Below are 17,013 nucleotides of genomic sequence, written 5' to 3'. Positions count from 1 at the left end.
CATGAGCGATGGACAGCAGCCCCGGCAATCAGGACAAGCCATGCCACTGACTGCATTGCCCACCAGAGCTCCCCACCAATGCTAGTCACTTGGAATATCAGCGAGAGTCTTCATTTCTACCATTTTCAGCCCCCAACTCTCTATAACCTAATGGATCTCATTACCATATGACCTCTGGGATGTTACCATATTGTGGAAGACAGAGAATTGCATTTGACAATAGTGTTCATTTTGCTTCATATCAGGGGATTCCAATCCGTGCATCATTAGCAGAACCTATTCTTGTCCGGATTATGAAAGCAAGCAGCCTTGCTAGTGTGTCGGAGTGTCTCCACTGTAGTTTCAATGGAAATGTTATTCTGTGGATCTGACAATAACTTTATGGCAAGGAGACTCCAAAGGTTTGCTTAACTGGAAGAATCAGTCGTTTTTGGAATTTTCAGGATTAAAACTGGCCAGTATCAGAAGAAATAAGACATCAAAATGGTAAGTTATTAGCATGAGACGTGTTTTTACAAATGCACGTAATGCCTGTATACTATATCAACAAGCAGATTGTATGTACACAGAACAGTCACATTACTGTAGAGGATTTATTAGGGAGGCGTGTTGACACATTTTACATTGTGGTTCTTTTAATTAGTTAGGTAAAGAGAATACTCAGAACCGATATCTCAGTTTTAGATAGATGGTGAGATCAGTTTTTTTTTTATATCCCTTTGACACCGATGTTGACATCTTGGCACCAGCATTCTCATTCCCTCTACTTGCTACAACGTTTACCAAAGGAGCTAATTTTCCCTGATAAAACTGTATTTTATATTATGTCAAATGCTAAAAGGCAAGTGTGGCTCTTACTAGGTAAGTATCACATTTCTTGAGCTAGGAACTGCTATGGGCAGATGTAGGTTCTGGAGTAACCAAAAGAGGTAATTTTGTCCACCATTTTTCACTCATGATTTAAAAAAATAGTTTTGGTTGTATGTAAACTTAGCTGTTCAGACCAAATTTAGCAGTGTCAAAATGTGTCAGTTTACTTGACAGTAACCCCTAGTACTCTGCTGCCATGATAATTACCATTCACCCAATGTGGGTCCTTATCTGTAAGGACTTAAAAAGGTAAATTGACTTCAGGAAACAGTTAAACCAGTTGGTGAATTATGCGGTGTAAAAAATAAATGTTCGTAGAAATCGTATGTAACTGGTTTTTGTATTTCTAGGTCCAAATGCAGAATAAACTGTCTTTCTTCTGAGACTGATTTGCTGCTAATTTGTTTTCAGTTGAAATAAAGTAACATTTGTAGTATCTTAAAGCATCTTTGCATGATAAACCTGAACAAGGGAATGACCAGAAAATATATAGCTCTATGGTGTAGATTCTCAACATTTTTCCTTGAACACCTTAGCCACTAATGGGAACATGAAGTGATGCAGAAACATATTTACATTATTGTTTTCAAGCGCAGTCACCTTTCATGTGATCTCAAATCCTTCATGTTTATGCAGAATAATGCAAAAGTCTTTCAGGATTATACAACAGTATACCTCTGTACCAGAATGCACTGCTTGGAAGTTTTTTCAAGTGGTTGGGAGGTATTGTACCAAAGCAAAAACACACATTCCATTCCTGAGGGCTTGTTCACACCAAGCTTGTTCCAGGAGCAGGGCAGTTACAGACCGGATTAAAACTGCATCCAATGTATTCCAATGGTATTTTGGGCTCTAGTTCACACCACAGCGTTCAGTTCCAGAGCATGTAAAAAAAACTGCAGCAAGCCCTATTTTACCTGCTCTGGAATGCTCTGGAATGCATGCAAACGCATCAAAAACACATGCATACGCCCTGGAACGCACTGAAAGCCCATTTTAAACTACCAAAAACGGCCTGGAACGCATCAAACACGCTGCAAAAACGCAGGATAACACACTGCACTGCGTGTGCAGAAACTCAAGCAGATCTGGTCTGCATTTGGTGTGAACAAGCCCGACCCTCACTAACTGTCTGCATAAAGGTGCAAGACTAGGGGTCTGAAGATATTTACACATTCCTAGTTTCCATGACCTAAAGGGATATTTTAAACAATCCCCTTGGGAACAATAAATACTCCAAGAATTGGTACAGAAAATGAATACATATTTTTTCTCCCATGGGGGTTTAAGCTAATTTTATATGAGTCAAGACTGAGTACTTGTGTGCAATGTGTGACAAACCGTGTTAGTGGACTGCTAGTGGTTGAGTGGTTTGGAGTTTTCCATCTGATGTTCTTCGGTAGAAATGAACAGATATAACCCTGGACTTCACAATACTTCATCAAAGGATATAATGGGGATATTCCCCAACATGTCTCATCCAGGGCTATGATCATCTCTATAATAATTGGCCAGCTGAACAATGTCACTTTACTTAAAGCCACAGTCTAGCTTACTGCTTCCTTCTGTCAGATCATGAATGGCAGCCACTTTGTGAAACTGTATTACATTATATTTTATGATACACTATTAGAGTAAAGGACTAGTTAAAGCTGAGATATTATGACTACGTCATTCACACTCTTTACCTTAAGCAACCAGCTTTCCGCTAAGCCTCAATATGCTCACTAGCAGTCAGATGCTGACTTACAGGTAGACTTATAAAACCCGAATGAAGAAACCACGTTATTTGTAGGGGCATTTCCAAACCAGCCCACCCTGAATCAGAGAAAACAAGGTCAAGCTTAAGGTGAGAGCCAGGAAAAGAACTAATAAACAGATCCAAATTATCAGATAGCAGGATAGACAGGACTCAGTCACAAGTAGCTGAAAGAGATTGCACTATGTCATGGCCATTTGTGGCCTCTCAGTGACTGCCTGAAAGATAGAGCTGAAACCCTCATGGAGCAGGCCTTGGTGTTCTGCTGCACATCCGTTGCACATGCATTACAGGCAAAATGTGAGTACACGGGACAGTGCAATTCATAAACTTCTCACTGGTGCACATTTGTAGCTATGTGCAGGGAAATAAAGGCCTTTGGGTTCAATACAGACAACAGAGTTATTTACATTTAAGACTATACTCTGTAAAGGATCAATGGGCAAACCATTAAAAAAATAATCTTAGCTCTGTACTGTTTTAAACAAATGCAGTGATTAATCTACATGGTTTATTATTTAACACATTGGGGGGGAAACTGGAAACTGGAGCAGGCAGAATCTGGAGCAGTTGCCCAGCGACAACCAACCAGATTCTCTCTTGGTTTTTTAAAGCTTAACTTACCAAATTGAAAAGAGAAGCTGATTGGTTAATATGGGGAACTGCTCAAGATTCTGTCTGCTTCAGTTTTTATGAATTTCCCTCATGGAGGTAAATTTACCAAAACTGGAGGAGAGAAAATATGGAGCAGTTGTCCATGGCAACCAATCAGCTTCTATTTTTAATCTTCAAAGCCTAACTGAACAAGATGAAGAGAGAAGTTGATTGGTGACTATAGGCAACTATTCCAGATACTGTCTACTCCTGTTTTGCTATATTATCCCCATTGCATGTCTGCTTTTGCCAATCTAACTGACTTGTGTAAATGTACTATGTGTTTTCTTCCAGTATGGATTCATTAACACCTGCTTGAAGTCTTTGGTGATTGAGAAATATGGTGAAGAGACATGGGACTTATTAAGGTGATTGTGTGTGCTGATGTATTGTAAACTGCGCATTACATGACCATAACTGGCTTAGAGCAAAGAGGAGTTCATAGCAAACAATCAGAACCCCCCTTCCATTGATTTGACTTCATGAAACTAAAAATTCAGTTGGTTGCTATGTGATACTTTCTAGACACACAATCATACAGTTATTGATCATTGCATTGTTTTATTAAAGTGAGTCTATGGTCAAAAATGCAATCATATAATAAAATCTATCTACTGAAAATTCCTGTAGTACCATCTTCCTTCAGCACCGTGAAACAATATATCCATGCCCTCTGAGTATGCACAGCCATGTCAACCATAGCAGAGTGCTGTCACTGAAACTAGAACTGAATGTGAGGACGTTCTATATTGATATACACTTAAAAAAATTCTGTATTACTAAACATATAAACATAATAATCACATTAACGGAGATCTCCAGGTAAAACATTGTTTATTTGTATATAGTGTTGGGAGAGGGTAACACTTCTGTCAGGTTTTTATTGCTGTCCCCATTAGGAGAGTTCCCTTCACTTCTGTCCTGGTGACTTCTCAATGCAAGTCTATGGGTCAAGTCTGGCCTGACTGAAGTCACAATCTATAGCAGGAAAAATTAACTAAATGGTCACTACACAGACTGTAAACACATTCAATGAAATGCAAATGACCACTGGAGTGAGTATTTGTGAAACCTGCAAATAAAAAAAAAAAATCAAATATGGAACTACATGAACGTACAAATGTACATTGGAATTAACTTTACTTTTTTTGTAATACTGCTATAAAATCCTCATGACAGTTTACTGCATATCAGTGTTAATGGTGCTGTTCACACTAAAATGTTAGCATTGGCATACAGAGAGCTTTAGTGAACACGGGGTGGTTTATGTAAATGTTACTTGAAGATGGCCTTGCAAGAATGCACTCCACCCTGCTGGCAGCACAATGAAAGCCACAAATGCATTCCCAGATTTGCATCCTCATGCAGTTTAGAGTATTTGCAGAGCACATAAACATCAAACCACATGTCAAAGGTGTCAGTCATTCACTCACCTGTCATTGCATTAGTGTGAATAAGCCCCAAAGCCTATAGGTAAAATGCTTAAAGTGACATTAAACCCTCAGATTTTTTAACATAAAACAATACTGTAATGTGCGCCTTACTGTAATCCATGGTAGTTTCCCTTCTCTTTGCTGCTCTTCCTTTTAAATCTGTATCTGTTCTCATGCTGGGCAGAACTTCTGTTTTGCAGCAGACTGCCTTGTCTCAGGAATGGATACATGGTGTCTGTGTGTAGGTTCACAACCTGAGCCAGCACTACAGGAAGAGGCACTCAGCTGCAAAGGGAAGTTCTCCCCAAGCATGAGAAGACATGAGGATTTAAAAGGAAGAGCAGCAAAGAGAAGCGAAACGACCATGGATTACAGTAAGGCACACATTACAGTATTGGTTTATGTTAAAAAATCTGAGGGTTTAATGTCACTTTAAGTTCACATGTGACAAATATATGAGAGGCGTACCAACAGTGATCATTAGTATGCTGATAACCAATATATCTATGAACAAACATATGGAAGTTTTATCATAAATAGTCTTAATCTGAGGTATACATCTCAGTTTGTTCTACAGCAGGGATAGGCAACCTCAGCCTCCAACTGTTGTGGAACTCCCATGGGGCATGGCAAGACTCTGACAGCCAGAGTCATGACTCCCAGAGGCAGTAGCATGGCAGTAGCATGATGGGAGTTTCAGCACAACTGGAGTGCCAAGGTTACCTACCCCTGATCTGCAACATTGACAATATTTATTAATTCTGTGTATGTATGCAGCAAATAAATGGATTATGATCAGTGAGCTGTGAAAGGATTGCATCAATGTGGAAAAGTAGCTCATTAATGGATGAGTATTGAGCATTTGAACAAATTATGAGTATTTTATTGTCCAAGCAGAGTGTGTAAAGCAGCATCATACAGAAATGTTAGTATTTTGTAATCAACTAAACAGGTTCCTAAAGTGGCCATGCACAAAACAGTAAACACATAACTGTTAATCAGACAAACAACTATGTTTGGTCATAAGCACATTGAATGATCTCATTAAAAGATCTAAGAATTTTCTGTCACTTCCAGTAATAACTCTTTCAATTGTTTGAAGTTATATTGGAAATGCATTACTGTTCTTTAATTTGCATGTCTGTCGAGGTGTTTACTTTAAGGTGCCATGCTGGCATGTTTGCTCCTCTCTCTCATCTGCTACCTTCACCAGCTGTGGATGTTTGTGGGTCACACTCTTAATTATTGTATGTTGTTGTCATCATCCAACAAGTGCAGCATGATAGGGGGACAGTATTTCACCAAGGTAAGGCAGAGCATATGATGTTTGCATCATGCCAGTGTAGAATCATTGGTTTGAACTTTTAGCTATTTGTGATGACTCCAGGGCAGCCACAACTTACATTCCAGGGGATTGGGTGCTCACAAGAATATAGTTAAGAAATTTGTGAGTTGTCTGACTCCTTTTATCAGTCTCTTTATATCCCCTTCATCCTTTGTACATAAAAAAAAAAATTATAATCAAAATAGTAGTGTAAGTAATAGCATTGGCTGTTGTTTCTAGCCCTTTCGATCTGCACCTAGCAGAACATCATATAACAGGCAGGGTCATTGGCTGGCACATCATAAGTTCAAGTATAATTCAGCATTACCTACAAGATACAAGATTACCTACAGAAATGACTGTACCCTAAGAGATTGTAAGTTCCCTTCAACAATGTAAAACAGCCATACTTTGTACAAGGACTGGGTTTTAGCTTACGACATACAGGCTGCGGCCCAGAGTGGTCACTAGTGGTGTATAATGCCGCTTATACCTCTCCCCTCACAGCATCCAGCATCGCCTGTGCCTCTCCTCCAACCTCCCCTTCCCTACAGTCTCCAAAGCTGCCTGTGCCACTCTCCCGATCCACAAACAGCAGCCGGCCGCCTGTCCAATATGGCATAGAGAATAGTAAGTCCCTCCGCACTCCTTACAGCGTTCCTGAACAAAGTACTTGTAGTGGTGCTCGAAGTGACAATCACGCATGGCGCCGTGCAACAAACAGTAAAAAGCAGAAATCACCAGCACAAATATCTTTGATGTCCATTTAATGGGACCAATCGTCAATTGTCACGTACAAAATAACTACGTTTCTGGATCGCACAGGGTCCCTTCATCAAGGCGACAATGTAACCATTACATTGTCGCCCTGATGAAGGGACCCTGTGCTGTCCCGAAACATCATTATTTTGTACGTGACAATTTGCTGAGTGCTGGTGATTTCTGCTTTTTACTGTCCAATATGGCAGCTGCAAGGTGCAGTGTCTTCTCGGTGTCATGCGGTCACACCTCCTAAGGGAGGGCGCTCTGCATCAGCACCAAGTTTAAACTGCAGTTCTGTTTCAGAGATGTGTGAATGCTTACCTGCCATCACACCCTCTCTGATAGCTGCTAATCAGCACACCTTTCCTATAAAGCACTGCAGCTCAGAGAGCACAGTGCTCAGTTATTAGTGATCTTCCAAGAGTTCAGACCTGTGTTCCTGACTCCTCAGCGTTCAGACCCTTGTTCCTGTATTCCTGACTCCTGATGACTTATTCCTGCTTGTTTATTGGTTGCGTATCGCAGCTTCCCTTGGCTTGTCTAACCGCATGAGAACCTCCTCCACCTTCATTGACCTTGAACTGTTATTTGACTATGAAATCTGGACTTCTCTTATCGGCGTGTTGCTATGAATTCACTCCGTGTGTGCTCATCCCTCGCAATTGGGCTCCATGCATATATATACTACCTGTGAGTTCTTGACAGGGTGGTCACATCACCATAATGTTCTATAGTTATAAGGCCTAAAGGCAGAAAGTTGATAGCAACAGCTGCTCATCCCCCACCCCACACACTTAGAGGTGCTTGAAGCCACTTCCATGGCTGCCCAGGCCGTGAAACACACTAGGGAAGCATTTCACCTCATGGAAAATTCCTATCAAAATCCAAAGTTTTCCTCACCATGTCAGCACATGTAAGTTGTGCTCCCCCTCCAAGACCCTTAGTACAGCCCCTTTGAGCAGCTATAAAGATCTTACCTTGGCATGCAGCTTTTGTTCTCGTAACATTGTCTAAGCCAAAATAGCTGAAGAAGTAAAAGTGCTAAAATAGTAAGGTGCCAGGAAAGGAACATTACGGTACGTATATGATAAGAATTTTCTGTTTTCTGGGCACCTTGCCATGTCAGCAGGATTGGAGTAGCTATAAGATAAAAACTGGTAGTTTCTGCTGTAGAAAAAGTTTATTGTACATGAGAATTGGCAGGAGCCAAGATTTTTATACCAAAATCACAGCACAAGAAAGCCCCAACATCCAGCCTGTAGTGACAATGAAAGTGTTCTGCAATGACTAACTTGCCGCTGACATGGTGTCAGCTGGCATTCATGATGCAGATGGTCAGGACTCTGCCATGCCTCTAGTTGAATGTGCCTTAAGGATGTCACAAAGAAGATCCATGCCCAGCGTTTTAAAGTCAAGTCTAGTTTGGGGAAGCTATACCCAAATCTATCTTGCCGGGGGTGGTTGGCTTTTCTTGGCACCCTCTGGCAGGATAAAGAATCTGTCTGACAATCTGACCAAGGATATTACCTCCTCCAAATAATTTGAGATGAGCCTTTTAAGCCTTCACTGGTGCTTCTCTTCTGTTTGGAGGTCTGGAAAAAAGACCAGAAGCAACCACTCTATATCCAAATGAAATGTTGACATTGCTTTTGGTAGAAAGTCTAAAGAATGATGTCTGGGGAAATCTTTATAGCTACTCTTAGAGACTGTTGAACTGGTCTCGGAGGTGTAGCTCAACCCAATTGTACTGACAGGTGAGGCACCTAGAAATATGTATTTCAAGTGTACAGTATATTTAGCTGTTTTACCAGGTTTTGCACTTTAACCCCTAATAAAGGCGAATTAATTTACATGACATACGTCGCTACAATCACATTTTAGTGGCAGCTCCAGTACCACATGGGTGTAGGCAGAAGAAAGAAGTGAAATTTACAGAGCTTATTACAGGTATCTAGCTTGGATCCTCTGGCTGCTCAGGAAATGAAGACAGCAAAGTGCTTCCCAATGCATCTGTACATATGAAAAATCTATTTAATTATGAGCAGACGGTGTGATATTGCTGTACCACTGCTGGAGATTCATATTATGAGCTTGTACTGAAGCCGTTTACTGACAGGATTTATATGTGTTTCTTACACAGGATTAAAACCGGGGTTCAGGACACTTTCATGACGTATGAGGTTTATAAAGATGACATAACATTGCAGTTAGTGGAAAAAGCCTGCCAGATCCTGGGTAAGTGTGTGCAAAACACTAATTAATCACGCTATTTTCTGTTAAATGGAGGTAATTGTTAAACAGTCTGACTAAATGACATTGGATCAAAGGGATGCCTTGATTAATATGTACCTCAGGGAAACATATGATTATCTGCTTTGACAATGTTTCAATCAGGTATATACAGAGTAGGAATAAATATACACTTAATCAGGAAACATGAGGGTGCCAAAATTCTGCCATATTCAATTTTTCCTCAATCACCTTGAAGAATGGAACAAAATGTAAATATATTAGCTGGCTGACATGTAATTTAGGAGACATTAACAATATGGCACTGGCCTGTTTTAATGTCTGAACTAGGGAAAATACTACAACATTAACAGACATCAGATCTCTGTCTTTAAAGCAGCATTAAACTCTCAAATGTTTTTTCAACAATGAATCCGGATCAAACGAATATACATTGCCCAGCAAAATATTTCTTTACATTTGTGTCCAATCACTTACAGTCATCATGTTTCAGAACAGCTGGTTCCAACTCTCTCAGCTCATCTTCCCTGAACCTCCTCTAAACTACAAGATCACAAGGGACAGAGCAGCCTCCAGCAGAGGTCCAGCTACTAGCTTTTAGAGGGAGAAGCAGGGAGAAGTGGAGCAGCTTGCCTTGCTGTGCCTGTTTATTTATGAAGAAAAAAAACAGCTTAGTAGCACACACAAGGGTGGCTCCATAGGACCGTGCAAGGGAAAGGAGATAAAACAGGATGTAAGGATACCCTAAAACAGGATGTCAGGGCCAGTGCTTAGGGGACCATCTGATTCTGCAGGAAATTAAAACTTTTATACATCAAGGAGCAGCATCCATTGTGAGTGATTTAATCAACAATTGAAATAGCTTAAAAACTTTTTGTTTTGACTTCAACACCACTTTATCTCTCAAAAAACCAGCGCTGAGCATATGACGATTGCCAATATGAACCTATTGATTTCCCAGGCTTATGAATACAAGGCACTTTTCAAACTGGCATTTGCCGGACAGGCCTATGTTCTTTTAAAAGAAGTGCCAGCATAGAGCACTGCAAAGAAGCAGGAAACAGCACTTCACGTAGAAAAGAAGGCATTCCAAGGCATTTTCATGCAAAGATCAGTCACAAAACAAAACATGTAGGGTATGTGCTTACAGAGATAGAAAAATTAGTTAATAACTTGAAATATTATTGGCTGGTATAGACTTCAATATATGGACTTTCATTTTATCAAAGACTACCACCATTGGGCGCATTGCACTCAGAAAGGTTTGACAAATCAGAGCCCCAAATCAGGTACACATAGTGGTAGACACTGCATCGATTTTTCCTTGTTTATTTCTGTACCTTCTATGTGATCTTCTGCAAAGCCAGTTTGCCAAATTTGCATTAAACACTGAGCTACATTTGGTTTGGTATGTCTTGGCTGGTTTTGTTTAAGCCAGTCCAGTCAGGGGTGCATGGATGAACAGTGTAATATATCTGTGGCTGCCATGTTGAATTGAAAGAATGGATATGTGCAGTTCTCCCAGCCCCACCTAATCCCCCCTCCGCGGATGGGGGGGAGAGGGCACCTCCCTGAAATGAGAGGGACACCTCCCTGAAATGAGAGGGACACCTCCCTGAAATTGCTTCTTTCAGGTTGGGATCCCTGAGTATAATAAGGTCAGTGTCTGTTTGGAGGACCTATTGGCTGTATATTCATGATATTCATGAATATTTTAGTGCCCACTAATACCACAGTAATCCTCAGTAAACTTTCACTTGTACAAAGTCTAAGGATAGTTCCAAACAAACAGTCCGAGAGTCCAAAGACTTGCAATAATAGTATTGGTATAAAACTGAGCCAACATGTTTTAGGGGCTCAAAGACGTCCCCCTTCTTCAGGGCTTAAACATAATGGATAATAAAAAAGGAATCAAAGCTGGCACAAATCTCCAAGAGTGAAGTATTTGCTGTAAAGGGTATGCAGCAAAATCAGTGAAAAATACTTTTTGATGTATTCTGATGTATACCCTTTACAGCAAATAATCAGTTATTGGGGATTTTTTGTTTATTCACTGATTCTGATGTATACCTTTAGCGTAAATTACTAACCCTTGGTGATTTGTGCCAGCTTTGAGTCCTTATTATTACCCATTATGTTTAAGCCCTGAAGAAGGGGGAGGTCTTTGAGCCCCAGAATATATTGAATGTTCTTTGTTGTTGGTTTTATGCCATTGCTATTATTAAAGGTTTTTGATCATTCAGACTCTAATTAGACTTTATACATGTGAATCTTCAGTTCTGGACCTCCTTGTCGGAGGGACACCCCATTTTTGTTGAAAGCGGCCTAAGCGGTGCCAGGGTACTCCTCACCTCTCCTTGTTACAGATCTCAGTAAACTTTAACATGCTCCTTATTGTACACCTGCTGAAAGGGCCATCCCTTGTTGCCTCAGGCGGCATTCCTTTGGGTGACGTGGGTCTGCTCTACAATGTTTGCAGTGTGCCTGCTGCCCCCTTTCCAGCCAGAGCATCCCAGGTTGCGGAGAGATGTGTATGGCCCTTACACATCTCCCCGCCCAGCTCTTAGCCACCTGGAACGCTATGGCCAGCATCCCACACAACTCCTGACAACCAGTGATGTCACTGGTTGCCAGGAGCTGGACCTGGCTAGAGTGTCCCAGGTTATGAAGAGCCAGGGGGGAGATTCAGTGCCTGCAGAGGATGGCGTCACTCTCATGTCTGGTGGCAATGTCTTCTCTACCCACCACTCAATGCTCTGATTGCATTCAAACCCCCCCCGCCTCAGGCAGCAAAAAGGCTAGGGACACCACTGCTTGCTGCACAATTATAGAATTTCAATGAGGTTTGGAGAGGTGAGTACACAGGCTGACATATGTTTGGGAATATTTTCACAGTGATGCCTTACAGTATTAGATAGACAAGCTCATTCTTAATATACAACATGGCATTAAAAACAGTATTATATACAGTATATATATACATATACACACTCACTCATATTTATATATGTTACTTGTGACATTAGTAAATGTTTTGCCATCTTGCCCCTTACCCTTTTCCTAGTTTCCTGTAGTATGAACAACTTGTTACATTTGTATCATCAGTACTGCATGCTGACACAAAATTTCCTGTTGTACCCTAGATGTTTCTCCAGAGGCCGTACTGCAGCAGTTTGGAGAATATTTCTTTGAGTTCTGCAAAAGGTCGGGATATGATCACATGCTGAGAACTCTGGGTGGAAATCTGTATGAATTTATTGCTAACCTGGACGCCTTACACAGCTATCTATCACTCTCCTACCAGGTGAGATATTATCCACGTCTGATATAGTAATGCACGGAGCGCAAGGTCAAAGTCACAGGTCTAGAGCCTCTTTTAGATGTCATGTATAGCCTGCTTTTCTTTTCAGTAATTCTTCTCAAGATAAAGTCAGACACATACTATATGTATGTGTGGCTATAAATATCATTTGATTCACATATTATGTATTTTAATGCTGAACTCCAGGCAGTGACGGACCTAATAACCAAAGGGCCCTGGTTCAAGATTTTATCTTGGGCCCCCCTCCCAAGATGGGGGGGGGTGGGGGTGGGCGTGGGAGCAGATCACCCCGCCCCTTCAGCGGTCTCTAATGTTGCAGTAGCGTGCTGGACTTACCTGAGACCCTGCAGAGCACACCATAGATCCTGCATAGCCCACCTGAGACTCTCTATGGTGGGCTCTGCAGGGTCCCAGGTGGGCTAGTCTGGTCACCGGGGTCCCTTTCCCTGTACCTCCTCCCAACTCTTCTTACCTGCTGCTGCTGGGGCCCAGCCTCCCCCTCCCCTGTCACCTTCTGGTGTTGTAACACCGGGACCCTGCACTGCCCCATATTGCAGGACCGGCTCCCACTGAGGTTGTGGGGGTGCCCAGGACCGGACCCTACTGGGCCCCCTCACAGCCTCAGGCCCTGGTGCGGCGGCACCGCCCGCACCGGCGGTTGTTCCGCCACTGACTCCAGGCGTACAGCTAAACACACAGATTAAGTAAATGTATGACATCTATTTTACCTGCCAAATGAGTTTTATTTCTGTCCATTGATTTTTATGATTTACATATTTTTACCACATAGCTCTGCTCTCTTTAGTAGAGGAGGGGACTTGATCTGTCTCTGCTGCAGTTTCACTTTCCTGTACAGGTCTCCACTCCACCCCACTCTGTCTCCGGGCAGTAAAAGGAGAAACAGCTCACTTATGAGCTGATATCTTTGTCACACTGCTCTCTTAAAAGGATGCTCCTTGCACTGCGGCACATCAGATTGGCTCATTGTGCTGCTTCTCCCTCTCTGAGCTCTGCTGTGTTGTAGACAGCGATAAGCTTCTAAGAAGTCAAAATCATGTACTTTAACTGCTTCCATAAAAAACAAAAACATATTTAATGATATGTTATTATTATTACAGAACTACACTAAATTGTGCCTTTTATATCTTTCTATTGCTTTAATAATAAAATAATGTTTTGGTTTCAAGGCTTTTTACCTATTAAATGAAAAGTATGCTCATGAGGGAGTCCAGCAGATATCACTCACATGAACAGCAGCTCATCCTATTCACTAGTACTGTAAAGATCTCAGTCACCTCTACTACCTCATTCCTGTACTTGACCTCCATCTGCCATCCAGCATAATCTCTTATAGGTCACTGCTATCTGTCATCGTTCTTTCCTTGTCATGTTCCTGTCATCACAAATTGATTGTTCTTCATTCTAAGACAAACACATCCAATTTAAAGAGGAACTTCACCTTAAATAGTTCAAATTTAAACGAAGGCACATTTAATAGTGGAGATTAAAGAAGATCTCCAGACAAATAAACTTTTAGCCCTTGCATTGGGGTACCGCACAATGCAAGGGTTAAGTGCTCGTTTTGCCTAGGGAGAAAAAAATAACAGAGATATACTTCCCCCGATCAACGATCGCAGGTGGCCCCCAGACCAGTCCCTTCAGCCTGTCTTCCCCTCCTCTCCAGCAATGGAATGTCTCTTGGCATCCTCATGTCCTATACACTCTACCCTGGACCACTGGAGCGGAGGAGACGACAGACTGAAGGGACCAGTCTAGGAGCCAGCTGGGATCATGGTTCGGGTAAATATATCTGTTATTTTAGCTCCCTAGGCAAAATGAGCATTTAACCTTTCCAGTTCAGGGGTAGCCCTACTGCATGGGTTAAGATTTTATTTGTCTACAGTTCTTCTTTAAGTTGTTTTGTTTTTATGCTTCAGAGGTGTTTGCCATAATGTGTTAGTATACAGAGCGGGCTGAGCTGTCTGCTGTCCCCTCTACGCTGGCGCTGCCATCTTCTCCCGGTCTTCTTGCAGGTTTGAGAGAAGAGACTTACACAGCTGCTATAAAAACCTGGCTGTCAGCAATTTTTTTAAAAGACACTTTATTTCCACTTTAAGATCCCTTTATACTCTGAGCTAAACTTCAGCAAATAATTCTCCAATAACAGCCTTATTTATATATAAATTTATCATGTTATTAACACTCCCTGCACTTTTTCCGGCAGCCACATTTTATTATGGCAGCTGAAGCCAGCTCCATTCACTTCCTAGAGCAACCATTTTGTTTAGAAGTTGCCATAGTAATGGCTGTGTAAGCCTTTCCATCTGAAGTGTTGGAATCCACACCTTTGTTGCTGGTGCTGTCAGATTGGAAGAAAATCTCATAATTGAAAAAAAAAAGATGCCGGAAGGCGAGAAAGATGGACGTAAGTAGGAAAATCCTCCCGAAAGGTTATTTAAAACAAAAATGAATAAAACAAAGTTATATTATGTTAGGTTACAGGAAGGGGTAATAAATAACATTACAGCAAAATTAAAATAAGGGTGAAGGTCAGCTTTAACAATGGTTGTACTTGTACAATATTTTCATGACTGGAGTTAGTAATGGGCAAACTGTATTAAAAAAAGGTCAATCTGCTCATTGCAAAGTTTTTTTATCCACTTAAATATATGAATGAAGATGTGTCCTATCTGTGTAGAATCATGCAATTCAAAGATAATGGTTGCCTGGTTTCCAAAATTGCATAATTCTCTGAGGTCAGGCAAATCCACATGAAAATATTCCAGGGAATCAAAAACCGACGAATCAGCTATTCTTCTGATCCTAATTGGTGATTATTCCTCTTTTTATGTCATGTCACGGTGTGCTGGCTTTTCTAAAATTTGTGAGTATTTTATAGTTATTGTATTTTACATTTGACGTATTTTACATTGGTGTGTATTCTACTGCAGGCTATGAATGCTCCTTCCTTCAGGGTAGAGATGAATGATGATGGGTCAATGCATTTACACTATTATTCCGACAGAAGAGGCTTATGCCACATTGTTCCAGGTATTCAGTCTAAATTCTTTTGCTTTGTGCCCTTTGTGATATAAATATGCAGAATCTAGAGACATGCTATGTAGCTCATTTCCCCCATTGCGACTATCAAAATCTGGATGTACAATTTGTATTCCTGAGATACATCTACAAAAACAGATTATATCTTCACATATATTCTTTGATTATTTGGTGATTTGAATCAAGAACAAAAGTACACAAAATGTAAAGTGCAAACCTCTGCCCTCGAGGGACAACACACATATGTGATATGGATTTGATAACATAAGCATGGGATAAAAAAAAATCATGAACTTCTTTTCTCTGTCCTTTAGGTATCATGGGTGCTGTAGCAATGGACTTTTTTAAAACTGAGATTTCTATGGAAATAATTAGTCAGTCAGATGAAGAAGAGAGAACTGGGAAAAAAGAACACATTGTTTTCCTAGTCACTCAGCGGTCAATGGTTCCACCAAAATGTAGGCAAAGTTCTCAGCCGAAGAAACAGGTTTGTCCATTTTAATTTTCCTGCATTTTTATTTGGACTTGTAATGTATTTTGTGAGAGTTGGGGAAAAGGGTATAGATTGGGCCTTTTTCAGACACGTAAATACAGCCTTGAGAAAATAGTGCACCTGATGTAGGATAACTTTTAGATATAATATAGGTGATTTTGGAAGGTGTACATATATGGTGATACACCTGATGTTCATGTAAAAATTTAAGCTATTAAAGTTAGTGTTTATACTAAATAAAACCATTAGCTAAATAGAAAAATTATTATCACGAAGTTTGGTAGACCCACTGTATTGCCAAGTGCAACAGTGGACAGCCAGCAAGCCAGAAGCTAGAGCAGTGTCAGTCCCCAGACAGATCAAAGAGAGTAGCATTGTCAGCAGGCTGATGGCCAGATCAGGCAAACAAATTTCAGACAGGTAAACAGATCAATGACTGACAATAGCAGAGATAAAAATCAGGATAGGCACAAACAAGTTGAGTCCAAACACAGTCCAAACAACACAAAGTATTTTCCCAAGGCATAAACAGTAAGACAGGTGCAGATTTTAAGTTCTAGCCACACTTTAAAGTCTACAAATGAGGGCAGCTTTGCACAACAGAGTGTAACAACAAGCAGATGGGGATGGTTCAAGGCTGATTGTCACACCTACCTGCAGCAATGTTGCACTGTTACTAAACTAGCAACAACAGTAAAATAAATTGCAGTGTTGTTTAAAGATTAATATTTTTATTTGCGGACTTATTTGGAATTAACGTTTCACATCTTTATACACTTATTGAGTATTGGTTGGATTTATTTGTCAGCGTGACACCATTTATTCACAATTTTTAAGTTAAGATAGGATAGCTTGTCTATTTTAGTGTTGCTGCTTTTTACACATATTGGCACGGGATTTGTTAAATTCATAAATTAGTACAATGAATGCAGTTTCTATAGCTCTGTCTCATCCTGCTGTCACTATTGCTGCTAGTATTATATCTGTGCTCAGTGGCAGAACTACCACCATAGCGACCGATGCGGTCGCTATGGGGCCCGCGGCACTGGGGGGGGGGGGGGGGGCCCGTTACCCCCCGGCCCCCCC

The 17,013-nt window shown here is 41.0% G+C and overlaps 1 protein-coding gene across 1 annotated transcript in view; it reads left to right on the top strand.

Annotated features, from left to right (window-relative positions):
• Nucleotides 1–450: 450 nt before the first annotated feature.
• LOC108786354 (guanylate cyclase soluble subunit beta-2-like) overlaps nucleotides 451–17,013 on the top strand; it is a 47,888-nt gene continuing 31,325 nt past the window's right edge. The window contains exons 1-6 of the mRNA XM_018555624.1: nucleotides 451–486; nucleotides 3,578–3,651; nucleotides 8,943–9,037; nucleotides 12,196–12,356; nucleotides 15,326–15,425; nucleotides 15,749–15,921. Coding sequence (XP_018411126.1) covers nucleotides 484–486; nucleotides 3,578–3,651; nucleotides 8,943–9,037; nucleotides 12,196–12,356; nucleotides 15,326–15,425; nucleotides 15,749–15,921 — 606 coding nt within the window. The 5' untranslated portion in view covers nucleotides 451–483. The remainder of the gene's footprint in view (nucleotides 487–3,577; nucleotides 3,652–8,942; nucleotides 9,038–12,195; nucleotides 12,357–15,325; nucleotides 15,426–15,748; nucleotides 15,922–17,013) is intronic.

The sequence above is a fragment of the Nanorana parkeri genome, unplaced genomic scaffold (genome assembly GCF_000935625.1).
Source record: "Nanorana parkeri isolate BGI_ZX_2015 unplaced genomic scaffold, ASM93562v1 scaffold205, whole genome shotgun sequence".
NCBI classification, from domain to species: Eukaryota; Metazoa; Chordata; class Amphibia; order Anura; family Dicroglossidae; genus Nanorana; species Nanorana parkeri.
Note: the sequence above shows the minus strand (reverse complement) of the source record. Positions and strands in the feature narration are given on the sequence as shown.